This window comes from Corvus moneduloides, chromosome 10 (assembly GCF_009650955.1).
Source record: "Corvus moneduloides isolate bCorMon1 chromosome 10, bCorMon1.pri, whole genome shotgun sequence".
Lineage (NCBI taxonomy): Eukaryota > Metazoa > Chordata > Aves > Passeriformes > Corvidae > Corvus > Corvus moneduloides.
This window is the reverse complement of record NC_045485.1, coordinates 9,400,810-9,425,626: the sequence shown is the minus strand read 5'-3', so window position 1 is coordinate 9,425,626 and position 24,817 is coordinate 9,400,810. Positions and strand designations below refer to the sequence as shown.

General features: G+C 43.2%; 1 protein-coding gene across 17 annotated transcripts in view; it reads left to right on the top strand.

The window, feature by feature from the left end:
• The first annotated feature begins 503 nt into the window (after window positions 1-503).
• Window positions 504-24,817, top strand: part of DOCK10 (dedicator of cytokinesis 10) — a 144,979-nt gene continuing 120,665 nt past the window's right edge. For 4 of the 17 annotated variants that reach the window (XM_032119597.1, XM_032119604.1, XM_032119613.1 and 1 more), the window contains exon 1: window positions 24,439-24,701. In XM_032119597.1, the coding sequence (XP_031975488.1) occupies window positions 24,537-24,701 (165 nt within the window). In that variant the 5' untranslated portion in view covers window positions 24,439-24,536. Of the gene's footprint in view, window positions 650-24,436; window positions 24,702-24,817 lie in introns of those variants that run through there. The other 13 variants (XM_032119615.1, XM_032119617.1, XM_032119609.1 and 10 more) reach the window with 8 other exon arrangements.

The following is a 24,817-nucleotide window of genomic DNA, read 5'->3' as shown; positions in this document are numbered from 1 at the left end:
TTGGACGGTGGCGATGACCAAAGAGCTTTTTTCTCATGAAACCTGGAGACCACTTCGGTTTCATCCCGTGAGCCGGGGTTCCTACCTTAGCAAGTGGTTAATACCAAGAGTAGTTCTTCCCCTGCCGAACCCACCCGCAGCCTTGCCGGGAGAGCATCCTTTGGTGACTACACTCACGGACAGCGGTGCGGCTGCGCTGGCCCGGCTCGGGCTCCCTCCCGGAGCCCCGTCGCCCCCGGGGGCCCCCGTATCCCCCTCGGTGCGCAGCCGTCTCGCAGCAGCCGGGGCGGGCGCGGGGCCGTCCCCGCGGCGCCTCTCGGGCCGGCGCTGGCCCAGCGCGCACATGGCCAGCGCGGGCGGCGGGGGCGCGACGCTGCCCCGGGGAGGGTCCGCGGGCCCGGCGGCGGCGGACGGCCCCCGCCCCGCACACCTCCCCCGCGCGGAGGGAGCGGGAGGGAAACCCCCAGTTCCGCTTCCTGACGGCGCCGCGGCCCGGGCGGGGAGCGGCGGCCGGAGCGCGGGGCTGCCGGCGCCCATGGCCGGCGAGCGAACGCGGCGCTTCACGCGGAGCCTCCTGCGGCCCGGGCAGGCGGCGGAGCTGCGGCACAGCGCGGCCGCCGCGGCCGCCAGCGGGCGGCTGCAGCTGCGGGTGAGTGCGGCGGGGCAGCGTCCGGCGGGGCTGCGGGCACCGGCCCACGTGCGAAGCGCGCTCGGTTCCCGGGGAGGGAGCGGCGGCAGCGCCGGGGCGGGGGCCGCAGCGCCGGCAGCCCCGGCCCGCCCGAGCCGCTCGGCCGTGGGAGCGGAGCCGCCGCGCTCCGCTCCGCGCCTTCCCGTGCCCGTGCTACGGCCGGGCTGACAGACCTCGCTGACAGCCCTCGCCGGCGGCCCGGCGTCCTCCTTTGGTTTTCGCCGGTTTTCTTTCCCTCTGTTTGAGCTTTGCAGTGGCGGATAAGTGATAGCCGGGGAGCGCCCAGCCGGTGCCAGGACAGGCGCGGGTGCTCGGGGCCGGGACAGGCGCGGATCCCTGGTATGTGACAGCCACGTGAGGTATCAGTCCTGCACAGCCCGGGCGTCACCATCGCTACCGAGAGGCGTGTGCGCTCCCGGTGATTTCCACTGGAAACCCCACGCAAGAAGCCTAAAATGCCACGGAAACACAGACCCTGTTCTTCCTACTTGCATTCGCTTTTGAAATGCATTGCATGAGGCTTCAGGCCCCGTGTCTCTCCATCAGTGGAATAGCACTACAGGACTGTAAACTGTTAGCACACTATTTTAACTGTATTTTCTCCTCCCTTTACATAGATGTACCTAAGTCCTCAGCTGATCAGGCATAGATGGCAAATTGTTAGGGTTCACAGTGAAATATCCACTAGCCTTTTCAAATCACTAGGCATTTATGAGTCATTTATTAGCCACTTTGATATTAAGATTCCTTTGGACTTAAAGATACGTGTTATGAGCATTATATGACTCTTTAGATGATTAAACATATAATTTCTGTGAATCATTTAATTCAGGTAAATATTTTCCTTTTCTAGTTTTTCAGACAACACAGCTCCCAAAGTAGAGGGAAAGTTGTAAGTGAAAAGTCATCACTTATCAAAGTTTACCTCACGGCAGTGCCTAGCTGTAATACATTCTCTCTGCATAAAACAGGAAGCAATTCTGCAACTGTGTTCCCATAAAGTTAGTGGGCATTTCCCATTTTCTAAGGGCTCTTGCCCAGTACAAATGGACAGCTGTGCTAAAGCGACTGCTGTGCTTAAGGACAGCAGCCAGTTCCCAGTTCCTAGTTATCTGTACACCAAATGTGAGTTGTTTTCTTTACATCACTAGATTTGAAGTGCTTTTACAATCAGCTTACAGAAAGGGTAGAAGAAGTTACATGTCTCTCCTGACTTCCCACAAATGTTGTACATGCCATCAGCCCTTATCAAATCCCAAAGCATCCTTACAACTGCACCACCAACAGATTTGCGTGGTCATGTCTGCTGGGCACAGAGATCAGAATTTGGCCCATTATCAAACAGTATGCAGAACACTGATGGAGTTTTGGTGGAAACCTACAAGGAACTGTCATGGTTGGTTTGGGCTCTAACCGGACACTGTGCTGAGTAGTTGTTTCTGAAGAGGGTATATTTCAGTTCAGGTACCAGCTAAACTATTGCATTGTCTTATTGCATCTTGAAGTATTATAAATGAAATTCTGTTAAAAGTATGCTTTACTCTGCTGGTTTTTTGCTGCAAGAACACAGAAACAAAACAGAATTAAATTGATGGGGCAAATCTGAAATCGATGGTCTGTTTCCTTAGATGAGAGTGGTGTTTTTAATGTGTTACTAACAAATCTTAAACTGCTATCTTAAGAATATAGCATTTAATTACTCCTCATGTATTCACATTGTATTTTATTCAATCTGTCTTTAAAACATTGAGACTTCAGTTGTAGGGTGACAAAAATCATCCGCCACTTCTATGAGTCTTCTGTGAGACTTTCTGTTGACTGATGAAACACACTGGTGCTGGATTTCATCAGGGCTTTTGATTCAATATCTGAAGCAAATACAGTCAGATCTGAAAAGATGGTCTTTTAAAGATTCTGAAGTTAAGATTTGAAGACGCAATACCAAATTCTGTTTTCAGTTATACCGCTCAGTGGGATCACTTAGAGACTTCCAGATGTGTTTTATTCAGCAGCAGGCACAATGGTTCTGAAGTCTGAGTTGCTTGCTGTGTTGAATATGTATGGCTCTGGGGAACTTAATGAAGTTACCGTCTTTTTACCATACTTTTTTGGGTTGCCAGTAATGTTGCCTCTGAAAGGCAAAGTTTTAAAAAATGCTTTATGCTGCGGTCTCATGACGGAGTACAAAGCTGCTCCCTTCAGAGTTAAATCTTTTCTACCTACATCAGCTAGATTGAGCAGAATTAACCATGGTATCTTGGCAGATGTAACCAGGGTTGCCATTTGGCTGCCGGGTGGAGTGGTGTTCTGTCCTGAGCAGTGATTGCTGCCTCTGGATCTGTAACACAGAATGCCAGGGTGGCAGGTCTGTTGAGGTGTGTTAGGGTTCGCTCTAGCCTGTGAGCCTTGCACTCAGGGATGCTGGGATGACGCAGCCATTGCAGTAAAGCTGTTGTGTTGCTGTTGTAAAAAAGTCCCACAGAACCCAAAATTTCTGGCTGAACTTCAACTGACTTTTTGTACTAGAAGTGAATATTCTCACAGAAAAGAAAAATTGGGTGAATTCAGTGAGGTCTGTTGGTTTTCATCACATCTTGCTCTGGATGTATCAGCACCTTATATTCCAGTTATACTAAATCTGGCTTGTGTTGGAGTGTCCCGAAAGTTGGCTCAGCTGCTGTTAAGAGTCTGCAAATAACTGGCAGCTACAAAGGAGGGAAAGCATAAACGTGTAAAGTATAAATAATTATGTGTAAAGAGTAAAGAATTAAGCCTTCTGGTACTGCTTTTGTGTATGTCCTGTACTGAATTGCAGCTGGACTTCTGCTGATGACATTTGAACAGCACCTGCTCTAGGTGCAACCCTTCAGTTCAGTAAGAGCATAGGGATAAAATCTCTAAACTATCTTAGAGAAAAGTGTTGAGTCTTTCAGCTCTTTATTGTTGTCAGTCGTATAGATTGCTTCTTCTTTTGTGTCCTTCACCTTTACTTTTGCTCATTTATTCATTTAATAGGGAAAAACAGTTGTTAGTGTTCAGCACACAAATCTGTTTGTAAAAAGAAAAAGGTGCCATTATAATCAGGAAAAATGAGTTGGTAGAAGTAAGGATGTTTGTCATTTGGTGTTGTATAAGAGAAGAACTTCTACAGTGCCCTGAAAGATAAAAAGTGGAAACAGAGCTTGAAGGTGGAATATATGTGTGTATCTTGCTGGTAGGGGGTAGTTTTGACAGAAGTAACACATTCTACGTTAATTACCCAACTCTTCAGCAGGTGGAAGGAGTGGTGCTGTCAGGTGTTAATGGTGTATGGCTGTACTTCAGGTTGTTTCCATTGCCTCCTTAAGCTTTCAAGTAGAAATGGCAACTCACCAAACTAGCTGGTGAAATAGATCAGCATCATCTAGAAGGTAAATAATTTATTGTATTTTGGAACTTTGATGGGAAATTCTTTGTCTCTTCTAATAGAAAACACTTGTTTGAAAGTTGCTTTATGAACACTCGCTGCCACTGCCCAGGAAAGCTGAATAGCTGCACACAAGAAAGGGAAATTAATATGTCTGTTGCTTCATTTGTGTTTGTCACTGCAGCAGTACTTTGCTGGAAGTTTTTAAAATGGACATGGGCCAGTCAGTGCTTCTAGAAATCAGCTTGCTAACTGCTTAGCTAGTACTAAACTTCATGTTATACTATTATTTCCAGATCTCAATTAATTTGGCTAAGTACTGCTGGCTGCAGTCCTCATCCTTTACATAAAGTATTGTGACATTGTTTTTATAAAAGAGCTGCAGCAGGTCTTTCTCCTCATCTCTCTTCCATCATTAAACAAGTTAATAGCAGTCTGAAATTGGGCTGCTGCTCCACATGTCTTTTTTTTTGGCAGAGGTTTCTTTCCATCCCCCTGCAGCCAAGTACAGCGAGTCATGATGTCCGATCCCTGAGTACTGGCTGTCTCTCTCACATGGAGGGCTGGATTATATGGCTCTCTCTTCTGTACAATATGGGTTCCTCTCCTTTTTACCTTACCTGGGCCCACCATAATTCCTCCCTGAAAGAATAGATCCCCTTAATTTCCAATGTGTATTTTATGTGGTACGTACTTTACAAATAACGTCTCTGTTTATATTGTGGTTGTATATTTCTAGTTTTGCGTGGGTAATGAACTGCTTTGTGACTCCAGTGGTGCATTGTAGTCTCTCAAGAAGAGGAATGTGTGTGGTTTCCAGCCTCACAGGGAGCACCCATTGCCTTGGAACCTGGATAACGATGACAGAGCTTTGACTGTGCCTACTCTGTATGGCCTTTTCTCCGTATGTGATTTGGCTTCCTTGTTGTGAATGAAATAACACTGAAAACCTCATCTGCTGAGAAGGTACAGTGTTACCTGAGCTACTTCAAAGACAGAAACTGGACTGTGAAAGACCCCTTTCTTCTGAGGATGTTCTGATGTCTACTGTTAGTCTAGGGTGAACCCAAGTAATGCATTTATAAAGGCAGTGAGTCTATCATGGTGTTGTACATAAAATAGACTCTGTGTGCCTGTACATAGGTGTACATGCACTGTCTTCACCAGCTGCTAGATTTTTTTTTTCTATTTTCCTGCAAAAAAACCCCAAACTGGTGCAGGAGTCTTAAGAGCATGAGCATACAGAGAAAGCCTCATCCTGTTCTAGTGGTTGAGAGAGTTTGTTCATGACACCAGCATAAGGGAGTATCACCTACAGTGTGGAGCTGGTAGTTCTGTTATGGTAGGCCTTTGCATTTGAGATGAGGTAGGGATGACACAACTTGACAGGCATATTTAGAATGTTAACAACCTTGTGCAATGTTGAAATATTAAATAACTTGTTTATATTTGTAATTTACCTGTGAACCTTGTTCATGAATCTACACTCAAAAACTTACCTTTCATTTATAGCCTGTGTGACATCCCTTACTTGCTCAAGCATAAGACCCACATTATTTGTAAGTAGTCTCCTTTCTTAGCAATTTTTTGTTGTTTTGAAGTGTCTGATGAGTAATTTTGTAGATGGTTTTCACCTAGGGTATCCCAAGAACACTTGGTGTGGCCTGGGCAAGGATCTGATTGCTTTCAGCTAGCTGCTGGAGCCCAGATGTAAGGGCAAATCAAGCAAAGGGCACAGACAAGAATGCACTGCTTGCACATTCTCCAGCTGCAAGGCTCCCTCCTCTGCAGGCAGACAAAAGGGGCAAAGTCTGCTCCTGAGCAATTCTAGGAACTTCATCTGGCACTGGGGATGAAATTGATACAGAAGTGAGGAAAAGGAGATAAGGGAACAGAGCCTCAGAGAGGGTGGAGACAGAGAAGGGAAGAAAATGGTTTAGAAAGAAAAAAAGTATTGGAGAAAATGGGGGAAAAGAGAAAAGACTTTGTGGGGAAGGAGAGGCTGAAGAAGACAATAAAACGAAGGAAAGAAACTAAGAGAGCTGCAAGAAAGCTTCGTCAGGTTGGTGAATAACTTGTGCAGATAAGCCATTAATATGCACTGCTGGGCAGTCATTTAGGAGGTGGGGAGAGCCAGGCACTTGGATTTAAATGTAGGGTTTTTACTGTTGTCTGGCATCTGTCACTTGACTAAGACTTTGTTTTAAATTCATGGAAAGTGAGTCACCTTGAGTAACTCAAAATGCTCTCAGGTTATAGAAGTTGCATTAACTCCTTTCCTTTTGCCTGCAAGGTTAAATAAGGGGTCTTGAGAGGGAGAGAATGAACATCAATAGCAAAGAGAAGCTGGAAAATTAAGCCTTGTGTTGGCTTTGGAGGAGGATGGATACACAGAGAGACAGTTTAATATTGTTGTGGTTTATAACAGGCAGTTCTGCAGTGCATATGTCACTTCCAGAAGTCAAAATATGTTTGTAACTTTTCTAGCACAAGGTCAAAACCCTCTGAAGTAGTGACACAGATGTGATTATTACACAAAGACTTGCTTGTCATGTGTGTAATGTTTCCAGTTTTGGATTCCCTTCATTTCACAGAACTCAACAATAATTTTCAGAATCTAAATTATACTTGCTGTCTGTTTTATAACAACTGTGTATTCTATTTTAGCAAATGCCGACTTTATCCCTGGTTTTGTTGATAAGAGAAACAAAACACCAGGAGCTAACTGCCCAAGTTCATGCAATAAATCTATAGTAAAAGCCTTAGAATAATTGTGTCCAAGTTTATCCCCCTGCAGGCTGTCCTGCCCCATATGGAGGAATAATTTGCCTGGCTTCACAGTCCCCACCCTACTCCTCTCACTTGTGACCTGGGGAAATTTTTCCCTCTTTTGTAAAATTGTAAGATAACTGAAGGCTGCCTGTCCTTTGCATGCTTGCTTGGTGTAAATGACCTCTGCTCATGCTGTCCCTTTCTGGGCAGAGCACAAACAGACTCCAAATAGCAGTGTAATAGGAGGGTACTGAGCTGCATTAGTGTTAAATGGTGATGTGTGTCAGTGAAGCCTTCCGGAGGTGGGAAGGCTTTTTCCACTTCTCTCTTTCTCTTTTTTTTTTTTTTATTATTTCCCAAGTGTCCCTTCCCCTCCTCTGTTCTTTAGTTTGGGTGCTCAAGGCAGAAGTCTATTATTTTTTCTACTTTGTGTCAGTGATGCATAATCCCAACCTAAATGCATTGCTTAAAGAAATTTTTTGTTGATTACTTACCATTTCTGGTACTAGTTTTTTCTTCATTCTACACGCAGGAAAGATGTCAATGTTGCATTTTTGTCGTTAGATTTTACACAGGTAAAGAGTTCCCTTGGAGCACTGGGGGTAGGTGGTGCTGCCCAGCCTCTCCTTCCCAGCTTTACTCTGGGAGTTAACATCCAGCCTCTTTGTTTGGGTGCTGTAATGTTACTTTTCAGCTGGAATCCAAATAGTGCATGTTTTGGAACACAGTGTAATGTTTTGAGATGACATAATGTAGATGTTCTTTAAGCTTGTATTAAAATACATCAGATGGGGAAATCTGGATGTGTTTGTGACATGTGTGGGTCCATACTGTGCAGACACTAGTGTGAGCTGCAGCTGTCATTGGGATCCCAGGAAAACATGGGGAAATGGAGATTTCAAAAAATTGAAAGATACACTGTGTTACGTTTGAAATTACTAATGCACTCCTTATTAAATAACAATTAACTTACTGCTAGACTTTCTTCCCCCTATTGCTGCTGTGCAGTTGTATAATATGCATTATACAGAAGCTTAGTATGCTGTCAGCAGTGCGGTGATTTTTTAAAATTCCTGTGTAGTTACCTGTTTTTTCCTTCACGGAGTGTGGAGGAAGTGGAGGGCAATTCTGTCACTGAGTCTGAAACGGGCTGTTCAGGTAGGAGAGTAATGCTGGCTGACTTAAAGCAAACATGATCCTAGGTTACTTTGACATGTTGACCTAAATTAAATGATGTAGATATAATGAAATTTAATGAATGCAATTGAATTGGATATGATAGAGGGGGGAAAGCTTCATTTTTTTTAATGTGTTACTGTTTATCAACAAGAGTAGTACAGAAATATTCTCTCTGAAACTGGTATGATTAGGAATGTTTGGAATAGCAAAAAAGAAAAAAAAAAATCTATCATCTTTGGATTTTAGTTTTTAAGTTGTTGTCATCTAAATGTGTTGCTTGGCCATGCTAGATATACCTGCTTTGGCAACCATGTTTAGGTTGATTATTTTGAGGAGTGTACTTTAATTTGTAGGCAAGAATGAAAGTCTGGATTCTTAAGTGTCTTCTAGCACATGGCTCTGCTTTTCTAGGGCTAAGTTAAAATCTCCCCCCATGGGGAGCACAACGGCTCTGCAGACCAGGCCTAGAAACATCTTTTATCCAAAAGCTGCCTGGAACGTTTCAACAAAGGGTAAATGTGTCTATCTTTTGATACAAATTCCTCAGTGATCTTTGCTCTAGATTGGGTTTTTCTTGTGGTTTAGGGGCAGAGGTTGACATGGTTTGAAGAAAATGTACTTTTAAAGTGTGAGAAGATTCTCCTGTGATCTGAGTTTTTGCCAGGCTTGGGGACAGAAACAAGTGCGTGGCAGAGGGGCATGAGGAGAGGGAGGGGAAGACTGCTGTGATATCCTCTGGCCACCATGGTGTGTAACAAAGCCTTAAACTACTTTTTCCATCTCTTTCTTCTGCTATGAGGCGCTTGTTGCAGCTTCCTCCTTGCCCGCTCTCCACCTCCTGCCTTCTTTCCCTCTTAGTCTTGTGCAAGCTCTGGCAGCCCTGGGGAGAGTCTGAGCCAAGAAGTCAGCAGAATAGAGGAAGGAAAGGCTGCCTATACCCAAGCACTGTGCAAAATGTATGTTCAGTTTGAGGGAGGGCAGGATTCCAGTCCTCCACATCTTCCTTCTCTCCCCTTTGGAAGCAAACACAGCACTCCCTTCCGTGCTATGAGTAGGTGCAGGAGAAAGGATTCAGAGCTTTTGAGTCTTTGAGTGAAAGTGGTGGGCTGAAGTCAGCCTGGGGGCTATTGATTGGACTGTGCTTGTTTAGATAGTAAGTTATCTTTGGAGCCTGTCCTGTGAAAGAGCTTTCTCCATTGCTGTGGAAGTGCCATGGCACAGGCCAGGCTTGATGTCTTTTGTTAGGAATGCCTCTGTTGCATTTCACACACCATAAATAACTTGTGGTATTTGTAGCAATCTCAATCTCTCTTTGAAGATACCAGTGTACCGCCTTTTCCCTGGCTTCCTTTTTTTTTCTTCTTTATTTGTTACTAAGTATCAAAAGTGGTTCGGGGCCTAAATTTGGCCATCCTTGGGATAGAACTGTCTCATGGCTTTGAACTTTAAGCTATATGGAACAAAATACATGAAAGCTCGTTGTACAGAACAACTGTGCGTTGACAGGGAAAGACCTTGGGAAAACAAGTCCTGGGTCACACCTCTGATTCTGTGTGCAGAGAGAAAGGGAGTGATGAGTAAGTATTAAAACTAGTAATGAGCAGACTTTGATATTTATTCTAGAATATCATGTGGTATGTGAATACCTTTTGTATTCACATATTTGCAATGCATACTAAAATATGTGCTGAGCCATCATGTTTCTATTGTCAGTATATAGGCACACGTTTTTCCCTTCAATTCATGGGTAGCAGGTGGACTTCCATCAGTGGTTAGAGACCAATTACAGTAGCAGTGTTAAATATCATGCACAGCTCTCCTCTGAAAGCAAGTTACTAAAAAGCATCTGCCTGTTCCAAAGCTGCATCTCACTTTAGGCCTTTAACATAAGTAACAGTTGTTTTTCCTTTGAGCTGTGTGATTGCACAGTGCCTCCATTCTGCTGACACCCTTTCATTAAACAGCTAAAATTGCAAACACTGATGGAAACTAAGTCATACAGCATTAAGTAGGGTTGAATTATACTGCTCTCTTTAGTGCTACATGAATTTATCCTCATAGCTTCCCCTGAATTAATGAACACTGTTTTGGAGGTTTTGTAAGAGAACCTACAAAACAGAAATTCAAGAGATACATGAACATATATTTGGCTTTTCTGGTGAAATAATAACCTGTGGTTTAACAGCAACATTAGGAAATCCCTAATATGAACAAGAAAAAATTGTAGTCAAGGTAGATGATTACTTGTCTTCAAATGTCTTTCAGAAACCTCCTGCTCCTTCTTTTCATGTTTCAAATACATACCCAGTTGTTTCTGTGTTTCTATAGACTTTGGAAAAGAATTGGAGCTCACGTAACACACCAACTCCAAGTGGTTTAAGTGTGTTTGGTTTAGAAATGGAAGAAGATAGGATGATAGTTGGGGGGGGGGGGGGGGGGGGTGCGTTATGTAGCAATGATAGTTCCAGCTGGCTGGGGATGTTGGCAATGAAATACTTACTGCCTTCTATGTATTCTTTCCTCAGGAAGGGTGAGGAGAAAACTGTTTGCAGAGAGGTTTCAGGTGAACATTACAAGTTACTTGTGTTGCAATAAGGATGAGCAGTAGTATACATGCCTTAATATGAAGTTTATCTCCTTTTTTCTTTTTTCTTTCTAGAGTTGTTCTTACAATGAGAACCCTTCAAAATCACTAGCTGTGGCCTGTATGTTGCAGTTAAATATTATCTTTCTCTCATTTCTTCATTCTCATATCTGCCCACTCCCTGCTTTGCTGCCCTCACCCCTTCCAGTCCTGGATCCTTGTTGTGCTTTGTGTCCCTCTCCCACTTGTCTCGGAGCCTCTGTTAATGCCTCTCTGTGCAGGGAACAGTGTGTCATTTGTGTCAGGCACCCTATCTTTGCCTGCCATCCATGCCACATAAAAACCCACTTCTTCCAGGAATGCTCCTTGCCAGTCTGCAAATGGATAATCTCTCTGCTGCTCCCGTCACTGCCCCGTGTCGCTCTGCCCTGCCGCATCTCTCGCCCCCATTCTGGTGATGGAAACTTTGGCTTTGGTGATAGGCCTCTCTCCTGGCTTTAGTGTGGGGTTTTACATTGAGCACATGGGTTTGTATCAATAGTTGCTATTTCAATGACTGTTCACCAGTCATGCTTATGATTTCATTCATTTTATTATTGGTAACATCTATAGGAATAATACATGCTAGTTGCTATTATCACGGGCTCAGCTAGGCAGATTTTTTTTGCTTTTTTGAGTCTGTCTGTATGATAACAGGAATAAAAGCCAGCTAAGTGCAGTGCAAACTGTATGACTGCTTTTAGACAGTTTGGCAGGAAATGCTATTTCCTGTTCTGTTTGATGTTCTGTTGCCTTTTTCATAAATATTAACCCATCTGGGGCTTCAGCATTTGTTGTTATGGTAGGAAAGACGATGTCAGTGACAGCCAAATTTAAATGTAGTTGTTCCTTTAAATAGATTGAACAGGTTCTGGTTAAAAAACACAGAATTGCCCTGCTATTCTTTTGACTGCAGTGTAACATCTTCAGATTTCTGTCTGCATGGTCAAGTTGGAAAGTGGGATTAGATTTGCCTTTAAAGTATGGGCTCACACCAGTGTGGTTTGCTCTTCTGAATCAGGTTAGAGCTTCCAGAAGTCCTGTGTCTTAGGCAGATGCCAGGTTCCTCAGCACTCCAAAGTCAAATAATAATTGTAGTGCCATTTGATGTGTTTCCCAGATCGCCAGATAAATTTTTATTTGGAATAGGATGATAGATACTTTCTTCAGAGGATTTGTGTCTTTATCTCTTGAGACCCCATGCAAGTGCTATCCACAGGGGTGCCAAGGTCCCAGCCCAAACTCCTGTGTGATGGAGGTGAACCTCTCTTAACCTTTCACCCTGCCTGTTCCTTTTGGCTGGCAGTCGTGTGAACACTGGTTCAGCAGGATGTCTTGGTTAGGGTAGTACCTCCTATCAGGGTGCAGCACTCTTTTGGGGCTGGCTTTTAAGCCTGTGGTTTTTTCAAATCAGATGCTGATAGATGAGATTTGAAAGCCAGAGGGTACTGCTTCCCAGAGTGCTGAGATCTTCTGGCACATTTGTGCTGGGTGGAGGACATCTCTAGGTGTCTCCCTGGAAGTGCAGTAGCTTCCCTTGCCGGTGTTTGTGTATGCCAGTGACACTGTGCCCCAGCAGTCTCCTCAGTAAGTTGCCAGCCTGATCTTTTGTGAAGAGCAGTCGTGTTGAATTTAGTGTTACTACATCAGGAGTGAGGCACTGATACTGAGAGTGAGTAATTGTAACCAAGTCTGCCCTTATGCCTGACAGTGTGTGTTTGGTATTTAGCTTTAACTGTTCCTAATCTGCTCAGCTGCTTGACAAAAGCATGAATGACATCGAGGTGAGAGCTCTTCTGTTGCAACTCTGTGTTACCATGAAATAATTGTAACATTACATTGAAAGTGCTACATGATTGTTAACTTTAATTGGAGCACTAATTATATATTGGTGTGAATTTCAGCAGAAATGAACAATTGCTATCTCTGCATTTAAATTTCCATCTGAATTGTAAGACAAAGTTGAGAATATTTTCCCTTGGTGTGAAAAAGGGGTATGTTTAAAGGGAATCTGCATGTACCATCATATTTTCACTTGGATATTGCATGTTCTAATGAAAGCTTTGGCAGCATAGACAACCAGACTGTTGACTTCCTTAAACAACAACTGTAAACCAATCTTTTGGGTTAAAGTTCCCCTGTGTACTCTGTAACATTTAAATAATTTTCTTATGAATTTGCACTTTTTCTGCTGGAGCTACTTAAGAACATAACCCTGTTCAATGACCAGCTGCCAGCAGAAGAATCAGGGGGTGATCCAAGAAGTTGGTAATCTATTTTAAAATCTAATTGCATGGTGTACACAGTTAGGGAGCTGCTTGATACCCTGAAATAAATCAATTCATTTTTGAGTGTAAATAATTATGATTTCTTGAAAAACACTATCTGGCTGATCTCTGTTTCCTGCTTGGTTGAGAAGTCCTGAAAGACTAAAAAGAGAAGAGGTTAACATTTGAGTACTACCTAAAATTACTAGGATCCCTTGAAAGTTCATTTGAGATGTGTCATAATAATCTAGAGAATGGCATCACATCTATTATATACTAGGTAATTTTTTTTAAAGTACTTCTCTAAAGTGGTTCTGTAAGAACAGGATATTTTCATAAATATCAGTTAATTTTACAAAAAGTCAATAGCACATGCTATTAGGACTTCAATAATAAAAACAAATTACTTGTAATGAGACATTTCAGTCAGTGAGAATGAAAGATCTTTGCACATATGTGTATTTAGCTCATAGTTTCTACTCATATTTTAGTCTCCCTTAGAGTTCAGTATTAGTCTTTCAAAACACACATGTTACTAATCAAAATATTATTCTTCTAAGGATTTCTTCCTGAAATACCAACCAGAAGACATATGTTTATAGAGACTGTGTTAGAACTTAACAAATACAGGCCAAACAACTTATAATTGGGCTAGTTTTGCTTATTTTGTATTTTGTTGAATCAACAGCCTTGTGGATGTGAATGTTAATGGATACCAGAAACTTAAGGTTCATTAGTTTTATATTTTGTATGATTTTATTCTCTTCTGGAGGTCAAATAAAAGAAAGGGAGTGAAATCCTGACATGAGACATAAAATGAAAACCACATGTTGTACAGAAAAGCTGTCCAGGGGACAGTGTCACTCATTAGCTGCTACAATAGCTGTTACTTGGTTTGATATAGTGAGCACATTGTTGTGCTGTGAAAAAAGCCCAGCAATATTATTTCTAAAAGGGGCAGGATGCTTTTTGATTGCGTTGGTGTTTTTTGTTTTGCCTTTTGGGGTACTTTTTTTTTTTTCTGTGGTGATAAGGGAAAAGCTGTGGGTTTCAGGCACTTCCTGTGGTGTGGTGTGAGAGGTGGCAGAGGAGCTGTGTTTGAGTTGCTCCTTTCTGAGAGGGTGACAACATCCCAGGGAGCACTGTGGGTCTGAGGGAGCTTGTCTCTTTTCCATGCTGTTGTATGGGTGGTCTCACTGTTCCAATGTGCAGCTTGGGCTTCCTGGCTGGTGTAAAAGCATGAGGAATGTGAGCCTCCCCGAGCTTCCAGATGTGCTGAGAAGGGAAAGGTTTTGGGGCTAATCAGCCCCCACATTGTAATCAAGAGGTTAACTTCTCTTGCAGTATCTGGCACTATATGCACACAGATCCCTTGTCTTGTGAAGGCTGATGTTTATGCCAGTAGGATTCTCTGTAGGTGGATTTCTCTTTAGAAATTAACAACTTGCCCTGTGTGCTTTAGCCCAAGAAGTGTCATGGTTAGGTGGTAACTTGATACGATCAAACAGGGAAAAGGTGCGTGGCTGGCTGGCTGCCCCTGGACCTGTCAGATTTGGGTAGGGTTTTTTGGGTAATATGTAAACAAACAAAAAAATCAAGGCAGCTCTGTATTTATAGCCTTAGAAACTTTCAGAGTCCTAACTTTTAGCTTCTTTATTTTGGATTCTTGGCACTGATAAGGAAAAAGAATCAGAAGCCACATTATTATACTGCTAGTGGAAACAATCCATATTCTTCTTGTGGGATCTTTTCTGACACATAAAAGGATACATCTGCAGATGCTGTATTTGGGGAAATGGGGTGATGGGAGAGCAGCACCCGAGACAACACAGTTTTTTGCTGGCCCACATATGTCCAGATTTTACTTAGCATTTCTTTTTTTTTTACTTCATCCGCATTCTGTGCCTAATTTTCCCTTTTGCAGCTGTAGAAGCTTGTGCTTGGAAATTGAATGAGATTGTTCCTTTTGGTTCCTTGCGTCTGGCTGAACTCTTTGCATCTGCCTCAAAGTGAAATTGCCTTGAAACAATAAGCAGGGATTGTACATCTGACTTAGAGTTGAAAGAAGCCTGATTGGGAGCCTCTTTTGTTCGTTTCTGTGTTAGGTTAGATATAGAGCCTTGCGTGAAATGAAATTGTATGGTCTAAAATGGCCAGTTCATCGCCTCTAACCTTTGGTTTGAGTCTTTGGCTTAGGTGGCTCTTCTGCTTTGGTTGTGTTTGGGGCTTTCCCAAAGAGGGCACAAATTTGTGCTCTGGTTTGTTAGGCTGAATAAGCCATGTTCTTACACACTCACAGAATAACAGTGTGGAAAGAACTTCTGGAGGTTGTCAAAGCAGGTCCAGAGAGACAAGGTTACTCAGGCCCTTGTCCACTTTCCAAAGATGCCCTGTTCCTGTGTTTGACCACCCTTCATGGTTAAAAGTTTATATTACCATATTTGATTGAATTGTCCCCTATCACATATGTTCTGTTCATTGTGTCTCATTCCCTGCTGCTATTTCTCCATGGAAAACCTCTCTCTTCTCTATACCCCACTAGAGTGTAGACTGGCAAGGTTTTCCATCAGCCTTCACTTCTTAAGGGTGGGTAAAGGTATTTTTCTCAGCATTTCTCAGCATTCTCCAGCCTCAGTCTGTATTGGTGATCTTGCAAAGAATTTGATCCTCTGTGTAAGTGGACTTGTGCTGGGCATTTGAGAACTGGACACAGCAACCACATTAATTTGCTGGGCACACTGTTCTGCAACTGACTCATTTTTGAAGGTGGCCAGGCCTGTTCGTGTACTTTCAGTGATGTTTCAGCAGGGTGTTCATGTCATTACATTTAAACACAGGAGTGTAAGTAGTCTCTTTGCTAGAGGTACCTCGGATGATATCCACATCTATACTGAACTCTGCTTATGCTGGTGTCATATTGGTAGTTGATGATCATTTTGGCATTGGCCTCTGCTTCCAGCTCTTCCTCCTTTATTTTCAGCTGCTGAATGCCCAGCTTACAGTAGAAATTCTTAGCTTCAAGGCATTTGGTGTTTTGAATTAAAAATTTATTTAATTAGTTTGGAATGCTTTAGGCAGCTAAACTCCTGGCTCCCTGGGGCAGCCCATCATTTTTATGAGGGATTTTGGAAAGGGCTTTCTTGGCTTGAAAATCCAAAAGCCTCCTGTGAAGAGCATGTGCAGAGCCAGGTGGGAATTGCTGCTGATCTCTATCACATGCATAGTCCTGACTCAGAGGCAGAAGGTGTTCAATACTACTCTCGTCCTGTCAGTCTGGCATCTGAGAGAGAGGAAGGATATCAAAAGTGGGAGCCAAGAGAGGAGTGACTGTAACCTCTCTGGCCTGGCTTCATCTGCAGGGGAAAAAATGGTGGAGTTTGGGTTTTTTTAATTTTTCATGCAGACAAAGAAACATGCTTAGCTCCCAGGTAGTTATTCTAAGTGCTGATATAGTGAAGAGTGGGAAACTGCTGGAGGGCTGTGGCTGAGGTGGAGATTCCATCCAGGCTGCCACTGAGTGCCACACTTCAGTTCTCAAAATATTTTTACCCTGTGTGCATTTGCAATCAATACAGTCCTGCTTCTCTAGCTTATCTGGTGTGGCCTGAATTTAGACCTGTCCTGTGTAAGCTCTGGCATTTGTGTATGAAGCCTGACTTGTTCATTTAATACCTGATTCCGCTCTTTCTTGGTTGTAAACCATTTTTTTTTTTCTTTGTTAAACAATGTGAAAAACATTAAATGAAAGAATTCATTTATGTTATTTAAATTCCTACCTCAAATGTTAAGGCATGTGCATTTTTTCCTATTCAGTGAGTTGTTTGAAAACTAAAGGAGTGCATGAGTAGATTGGAGTGTGCCAAGAGATTCCTTCCTTTGCAGGCTCTCTTGTGACCGAAAAAAGAAGCATCGTTTCAAAGAGTTAGAGGCTGAAAGTGCTCTAGTTGTGGAGCAGTTCTGGGTTTGGTTATCTGTTGTTAGCTGAGTTTTAAGTAGAAAGATGCCATTGGCTTGGAGTGGAGGCAAATTGGAATAGAAAATGCATTTTCTACCAAGATATCGAAATTTCCACTTTGAGTGGTCTTTTTGAGAGTAACTCCAGTCTCTCTTTGTCTCTGTTTGTGCTTGCTCTGTGTTTCTAGCCTGTCTTTGAACAGAAATACTAGTTTTGTATTATGGCAAGCTGTGGCTCTTACAGAAATAGAGAATAGGTTGCACATCCTGAAGATGAGATGTCAGCAGTAAAGGTTTCTGTAGCTCTTGTCCAAAGTTTGTGGATGTGGGTGAGAGGTTTTGCAGTGTTTTTTTAGGCCCTTGATCATATTTTAGAGAAGAAGTGGTATTTTATTAAACCACCATGCTGCTCAGGCCATTCAGCATAGAGAACATTGCTGTACAAATGGCACCTCGTCCAAACCCACATCTTGCTCTTAAAGCCTCGTTAGTGGCCGCTGACGTCTCTGTCTCTGTGTGCCCTGGGAGGGTGGCTGGGGGGTGTTCCTGCTTGGTCTCCCCAGTTGCTTGGTTCTTTTTCCAGTGTTTCCATAAGTGGCAGGGCTGGTGCCAGGGCAGAAAATGGAGAATCCATTTGCTCTGCTGTGGGAAGATCGTCTTCCCATGTAGCTGCGTGTGTTTCATTCTTTAAAATTGGTTTGTGAAACGAATTCCAAACAAAAGTCTTTGGAATTTATGCATGACATGGAGATCTTGGACTGTGACAGGTAACAGACGAGTAGCACTTTGTTTCAGCTGTAAGGAATGTCACAAAACCGACATGTTAGAGTGCAAACAGGCACTGTAGTATTTTTTGGTTTTATTCCTCTATGCCAGTTTTTGTTTTCAGATCCTCCCCCTTTGGGCTAGTGAAATGGAAGTCACCTGAAAACAGGATCAGCTGTTGATAATGCTATTTGAGGGGTTGTGTGTGAGTTAAATGTGTATCTTGCTGAAAGAGGATAGCAATTTGCTACCAGTTCTTTTTGGGAACTAGTGGGGTGGTGGCCGGTTTTTTCTGTTGTGACTTATCTGTAAAATCTTTGCTTTAGAAGTGTGAGCTCAGCCAGGGCTGTAACTTCTGGTGAAAACTCTTCACAGAGTTTATCTTAATACATTATATTTTTATTTAACTGTGTGCCAGGGAAAAGATGAGTTTTGGTAGCTCCAGTTCCCCACCAGTTTTATGGGATAATAAAAGTTCTTTTTAAAAACAAACAAACATTTGCTTTGTAGGTTACGTAGTTATTTTTCCTGGTTTGAAGTCAAAGATTTCTTTTTCCCATTACATGTTTAAGGAAACCACAACAATGCTCTTAGCTGCTCTTTGGAATATTCTGTGCTAGATCCAGAAGCCACTGAAGTGCATTGAAATAAGGAGGTTTTCATCACTGCCTGTGGGCTGCAGTATTCCATTTTACTTGATCTAAGAATAATCCCATTGATCTCACAGAAGCTGTAGTTGTGGAAAACTACCTGTCAAAGTGAGGAATGTCTTGAAAATCAGCAGGGCGCTTCACGCTGCTGAAATAAGAATGTGGAAACTACTTGCATGCAGATTACAGATTTATTTCACTTTTTGTGTAAAGAGAGCATTTTGAGAAACCCCTTTAGGGTTTGAAGCTCCAGAGGTAGGGGATTCTACACCAGCTTCTGTCATTAGCCTGTTGGAAATCCTTACACCAGTCTTTTATAACTTTGTTTTCTTATTTGCCAAGTGGCTGCAATTTGTTGGTGCCATCTGCTGTGAGATCTAATGGGGGAAACCTGTATTTTGGCCGTGTACACTGTGGTAGTAATTAAGAGTCTTCCACACAACTTCTGTATAACATTTTGCACCAAACATGAAATAACAAGGGAGTATTGAGAGGAGGAAGGCAACACTGGCACAGGCAGTCACGGGGAGCCTATTTCTATGCTTACCTGACTTTTTTTTCTTCCCTCCCGTGTCTGTAGCAGTTGTTTCAATTTTCAGCTGGTAAAGTTAGGAAGCAGGAGCTGTGAATTGGTCTTTCATGTACTACTCCCTAGAGGGTGCCAGACACCCGCGTTCTGCAGCCCTGTGTGCTCTGCAGCCAGGTGACATTGCAGCCTTGTGCTGGTTTCTTCTGACTCGCTGTAGTGTGAGCATCACTTGCTGCTGGAAGGTGCAATGAGGAGAAAAGAGGTGGCTGAATGATTCAAGCACCTCTCACATAGTCATAACCGTGTACTCTCATTTGTGGATTTTTACTTACTGTAACTTGTATGTTACGAGTTGTTTGTGTTGGTCAGGGATAACTTTGTGGGAAGGAAACACAATTTCAAGATGAAAAAGCTCTAAATCATTCAGGAGTTGTGCTGACCGGTTACTGCAGTAAATGCCTCCTTTCCTGGGTTACTAGGGAGCAGCTGGTAGAAACTGAAGAAATACAAAGCCTGTGTATTCTGACTCTTAGTGACCCACTCCACTGTTTGAGACCTCAGTGTTTCTGATATTTAACCATTTTTGCAGCAACACTTGAAGATAAAGTGCCTGAATGCTTTGAAGAGGGTATGCTGTGAGTGGAAGGCACAAATGCTATTAATGGCTTGTAGCACCTGTGACTAGATAAGCTTTTTTTGAAGTAAATGTGGGATCCCCATGTATCCTTTAAGGCACGTTTTTTTTCTCCTCCCTCAAAACATGTGGCAGCAGTGGTTCAGCCTAATCCTGCACAGCCTCTTGCAGGCCACTGGGCTGGATGCGAAAGGTTTGGGACATAACTGTTGGAAAGAGAAGACAGGGCAGCTCCTTGAAGGTGGATTCTTGTATTCCCCCAGATCTACACTGGAGCAGACAGAGAACAGGAGGTGTGTTGGAAATGCTGCCTCTGTGGCAGTGAGAGATGCCACTGTAACACGGTGTCCTCCACATCACTTTAAGGCTAAAGTCATTAGAAAAAAGTGCATGGAAAGACCTGAGCTTTTACTCAGGTATATGTACTTACAGCTTTTTCTCATGCATAAAATATGCAAGGAAAAGAGGCCAATTAATGAGGGTTTGTCTCATTAAGCTGACTGCCATGAAGACCATCTCTTGGAGATCAGACTTCACCTGTCTGATCTGGGTCTCGATACTGATTCCTTGGAGGCTGGTTAAGATTCCACTGTTTGTTTTGAAGTAGCAGAGCATGGAGAGAGACTTTCAAACTTGGGTGCATTTTTTTCCCTCTGCTTTCTTTGCAAGTGCCTCCAAGCCTTTATGAAAACAAACACTGGAGACAAAGACCTTTGCTAAGAAAATGTGTATCAGGTCTTTTTGTTTCGAAAGGGTGATGTGGATGATAAATATTTAAGTGTCGAGAGATGAGACATTAGCTTACGGAAATGTGGGTGATCCTCATTTGCATCCAGGCAGAGTGCAATTTCGTTGCCATATCTTGCCTCAAATGTTCATCTGCTACTTGTATGGACTAACTTAAGAGAAGTTTTACTATAAAACGGTGGGTCTATATGTGGAGCTGTGAGTAACAGCCACTGGCCACTTACGTTGTTTATGTGCTGCTGGGGAGCTGCTCATCATCTGTACCAGGTTAAGATGTATGTGGAATGGAAACTTTGGTAACTTGTAATGGTGGCATGAGCCTTATCATCTCTAACAGTGCAGTTCTTAATGTTTGTACAGATATGCTGTCTTTAGTGCCTGTTAATGGCTTGAGGCTCCTGTGGGTCGGACTAAACATGCTGCTGTAAGCAGTTCCAGGCGTGTTCATGTGAATGGCTCCTGTGCTCGCCTGCCACTGCTGCTTTAGGATTGCCACACCACAAGAGCTTCTGTGTAGCTTCTCAGGATATGTCATGCAAAAATACCATGGAGAGGCAGGCTTGTTTTCTATATTATAAAAAACCCAGCCAAACAAAATGGTGCATGTCATGCTGACAGCTGAGAGGTCTCATGGCAAAGGGGGGTTCTAACCTGCAGCCATCCTTCTTGCTTGAGAAAAACGCAGCCTCCTTTGAGATGGAAGGAAGAATCAGTGTTGAATTTGACGAGTCATCCTCTCACTAAAGGATCTTCTCCAAGACTTGCCCTTCTGCCTTCCTCTTTAAAACCCTCAGCTGAAGACCAAAATACCAATAGGTTGTATCCTGTTTATTACGATCACAGAAATTCAAATGCCAGAAAGAGAAAGGAAAATTAATGGAATAAAGCAAGCTGTGGGAAGGAAAACAGCTTTTAGGGTGGTGTGCTAATGAGGTATGAAATAGGTGTGTAAGAAAATGTCTGGTAGCATGTTCAGAAAGTCTAGCAGCCTGCAGAAACAGAAATATGGGAATATTGTGGAAGAGAAATAACCCTGTGCTTAGAGGAGAAGGAGTTTACTGTCTGCTACAGACTTAATGCCAGAGAGAGTTTGCCTCTTCAGCCCCTGGCTGCCCTTTGGCAGAGCTGGCATGGCTTTCATGTGGAAGCTGAGGCTGGAATAGCGGTAAGCTTGAGGATACAGATGCCTTTGAACTCTGCTTTCTTATCATGGACTTTATAAGACGTGGCAAGTGTGACCCACTTCTGTTCCTGCACAACTCTGCTGCTACACAGACCCAGCCCTTGGAGCTGCTGAGTACTGGATCACTGAAATCTTCTGGGTTAAAACAATTATCTTGCCTAATTTTATTTTTTTTTCCTTTTCTTCATTGAGTTGCCTTTAATGGTCTCCTTCCCAGCCTGTCCCCATAAACCATCATGCTGGTGTTACATGGCTACATAGCATAGCTAAAATGAGTGGTGATTAAGAATGGAGTGAGAGTGGGCAGTGGAAGACTTCCAGTGTGCATATTGCTTAGCCCAGCATTGCTGCCAGACTTTGTAATGGGGAATTAAGGAGTTGCTTGCACAAAGGAGTATTTTGCTTCCCGGGGGGTTTAACTGAATTTTGTTTCTGGATTAAAGTGCTAATTAACACAAAATAGTGCTCAGTGCTTCATTGTAAGAGTAACTAACACTGTTGATAGTTAGTGTATAAACATAATGTATGCTAATGAGATCCCTACCTTTGTAAAACAAAGCTGTTAATCCTCCGTGTGTGTCCAGGCATTTTCAGTGGACTGGGAGATTTCCTTTCCAATGACAGCTCATTCGTCTTTGAGATTTCCTTAAAACAGAAGGGTTTTTTTAGCTCCTCAGTGGTTTCTTTTCCCCTGTGCATTAGCTGTTTTTCAGTTCCCAAATTTTGATCAAGAGCTGGAGGCTACTTCTGGCTGCCTTTGGCTTGTTAGTTTACTTGCTTTCAGACTAAGCATCATTTTTCTCTCCAAAGAGCTGAAATGCCAAGACTGTGTCATTTCTACTTGTATCTAATAATAGCTTGATCCACAAATAATTGTAATGAAGTTACTAAGGCCACTGGCAGAGAATAGTGTGATCCAAAGACCACTGGAATGAATGGGATTCTTCACTGAGAACAAAGTGAAGCTTTGGGTCGAGCCCTAGGGTGCTGTTCCATGCACACATACATGACCACGTGTGACAGTGTTGGGCTGTGCTATGGAAACCAAATTTCAAAAAAAAGCTGCCAACTCTCCCAGCTGAGCACTGGTGAGTAAAGGAAGATGCTATACAGACAGACAGGAGATGTGTTAGCAGCCCTCAGGATAGCAGAGCAGTTGCCATAACAGCCAGCAAAACTGATGTTACCCAGGACCATACTGCTGCTGCTGGAATTAAGAGTAGGAATGAAAGTCTCCCAGCTGCCAAGTGCATCATCTGTGTGGCCACGGTGTCATTTGCAGCTCTGGAGTAGGCAGGGGGCTGATGAAAACATAAACAATAGTAGCAGTGGCAGCAGGATTGCTGATTTGGTGCAGGAATTGCTCAGATGTGCCACTGTGCCCTTGTAATCCCATTAGGAAAGTCAGACTAACAAGCATGATAGGATAGGCCCCCTCTGCAGGGTTTGCTGCTGGGGAGGCAGGGACATCTCCTCAGCACGTGAAGGGTGTGCCCAGGAGGATCTGAGGGGGAAGAGCCAGGTGGGTGCATTGGCAGGTCTGGGGGGTCAGGTTGTGCAGTGCCTGCCAGTGCTGCTGACTGTTTTCCACATGCACTCAAAAGCAGTTTGCTCTAAAGAAATAAAGGCAAGAAGTAATGGTGATGAGTTTGTTGCTATTAAAGGACAGATCTAAAGGATTTACCTTTTCTTGGAAATGCTTTAATTTGAATTATGATGTCTTTTGCCATATTGCTGAGCAATTAAACTCTACTTAAGCCTGGAAAAAGTACTTCCATGAAAAGTTTTCAGTGCAGTTCCTGGCTGAGATTGTGAAGAGGAGAATTATTTACAAATATCTCATTAACAGACATTATAAGGTTGATTATGCCCCCGTGGGAATTGATGACAAAACTTTCATGGCCTTCATTAGAAATGAAAACCTTTTGATGCAAAGTAAATATGGTTTTGGGTGCACATATAATAAAGTTATACATATTAGCTTAAAAGCAGGTGCTCTGGAAACCCTATTGGAAATTGTGAGTTTTCCTAATGTGTAGGAGGAATCCATTTTCTGTAGGTATTTTTAGTGCTAACTTCCTCTCCTCTGCTATTATCTTACACACTCTCCCATTAGTGCTTGCTGTGTTTCCAGGTCAGCCATGTGATTGCTGAGCATCCCTGCCTGCTTTTGAATGACTTGCCAGACAGGAGCCAGAGAGGCAAGTTGTTAGTGCTGGCTGCCAGCAGCCACTTCTCCCAGCCTGGACCCACTGATAACCCACAGAAACCCTCTCCTCTCACCCTTCTGGGAAGGTCATCGCTGTGTGGTTCAGAGCGAGACCCTGCCTGCAGAGACCCTGCCCTACACAGGCTCCTGTGAAGGTGTAAAGATGTTTCTCTGTGAGGGCACCTGTGTGTTGGAACACAAAACAGCCCCACTGTTGAGAGGCATTTCAGAGCTGCTGCTTCACCTTGAGCCATGGCTGTTTTAGTATGAGCTGGATGAAGCACACAGATTTCTGCCTTTTTGCCACTTGTTACTTTTACAACTCAAATGAACTTGCTGTGCTTCAGAAAATTGCAAGTGGTGAAAACATTGCAGCCCAAATCCCTCTGCGAGCTTGAGCTTTTTTTTTATGTGTGGTAAAAACCCCTTAGGCAAAGTGTTTTGAACCCAGCAGTGCTGATAATAAGAGTTAATAACTTTCCAGATACTGGCTTTTTTGCTACATACGACTTTTTTAAAAAGGTATTTAAACTGATCCAGCCAGTTACTGTGGATGCCTCTGTGTGTGTTTAATGAACAGCTGGCTCTTTTGAACTGGGAATTTTAATACTTTCAGTTCCATGAAACTGGAATCGGAGGAGGCGGATGATTGTACAAGAGAAGGGAGCGCATTTTCTCATGCGAATTCAGGAGCAGGGAGGGAGAGGAAAGCATCGTAATATTGCGTGTGTTTCTGTTTCAGTGGATCAAATCTTTCCTCTGTCTGCATCCAAGCTATTTGGTTGTGATCAGATGATCAGAGCTCAAGGAAGCGATTGGAGAGCGAGCTGGCTGCAGCTGCACTGTAGGCTGTTTTCAGGGACAAGGAGCCACTGTTTTTCAAACATAGCATAAACATAGAAGTTATTTTGTAGGCTTCAGGATGCAGATATGGGTTGTGCTGCCAGCATTGTTCTGCTCCAAGCCTTTCGTTCTGTGGTACAGAGGAACTGTCCACATATCTGCAGGCGACGACGACGAGAGGAGTTGTCACATGAAATTCTGCCGCTGGATAGCGATGATGAAATGAGCAGACCCAGGACTCTCATCATAATGGTATGGTATACTTTAATCAAGAGAGAGGTGACAGAATTATTATTACAGATGTTATGGGATTATTTTTTTTCCTTTAACTGTATATTCATAGAGAGAGAGCAATTGACAGGCAATTT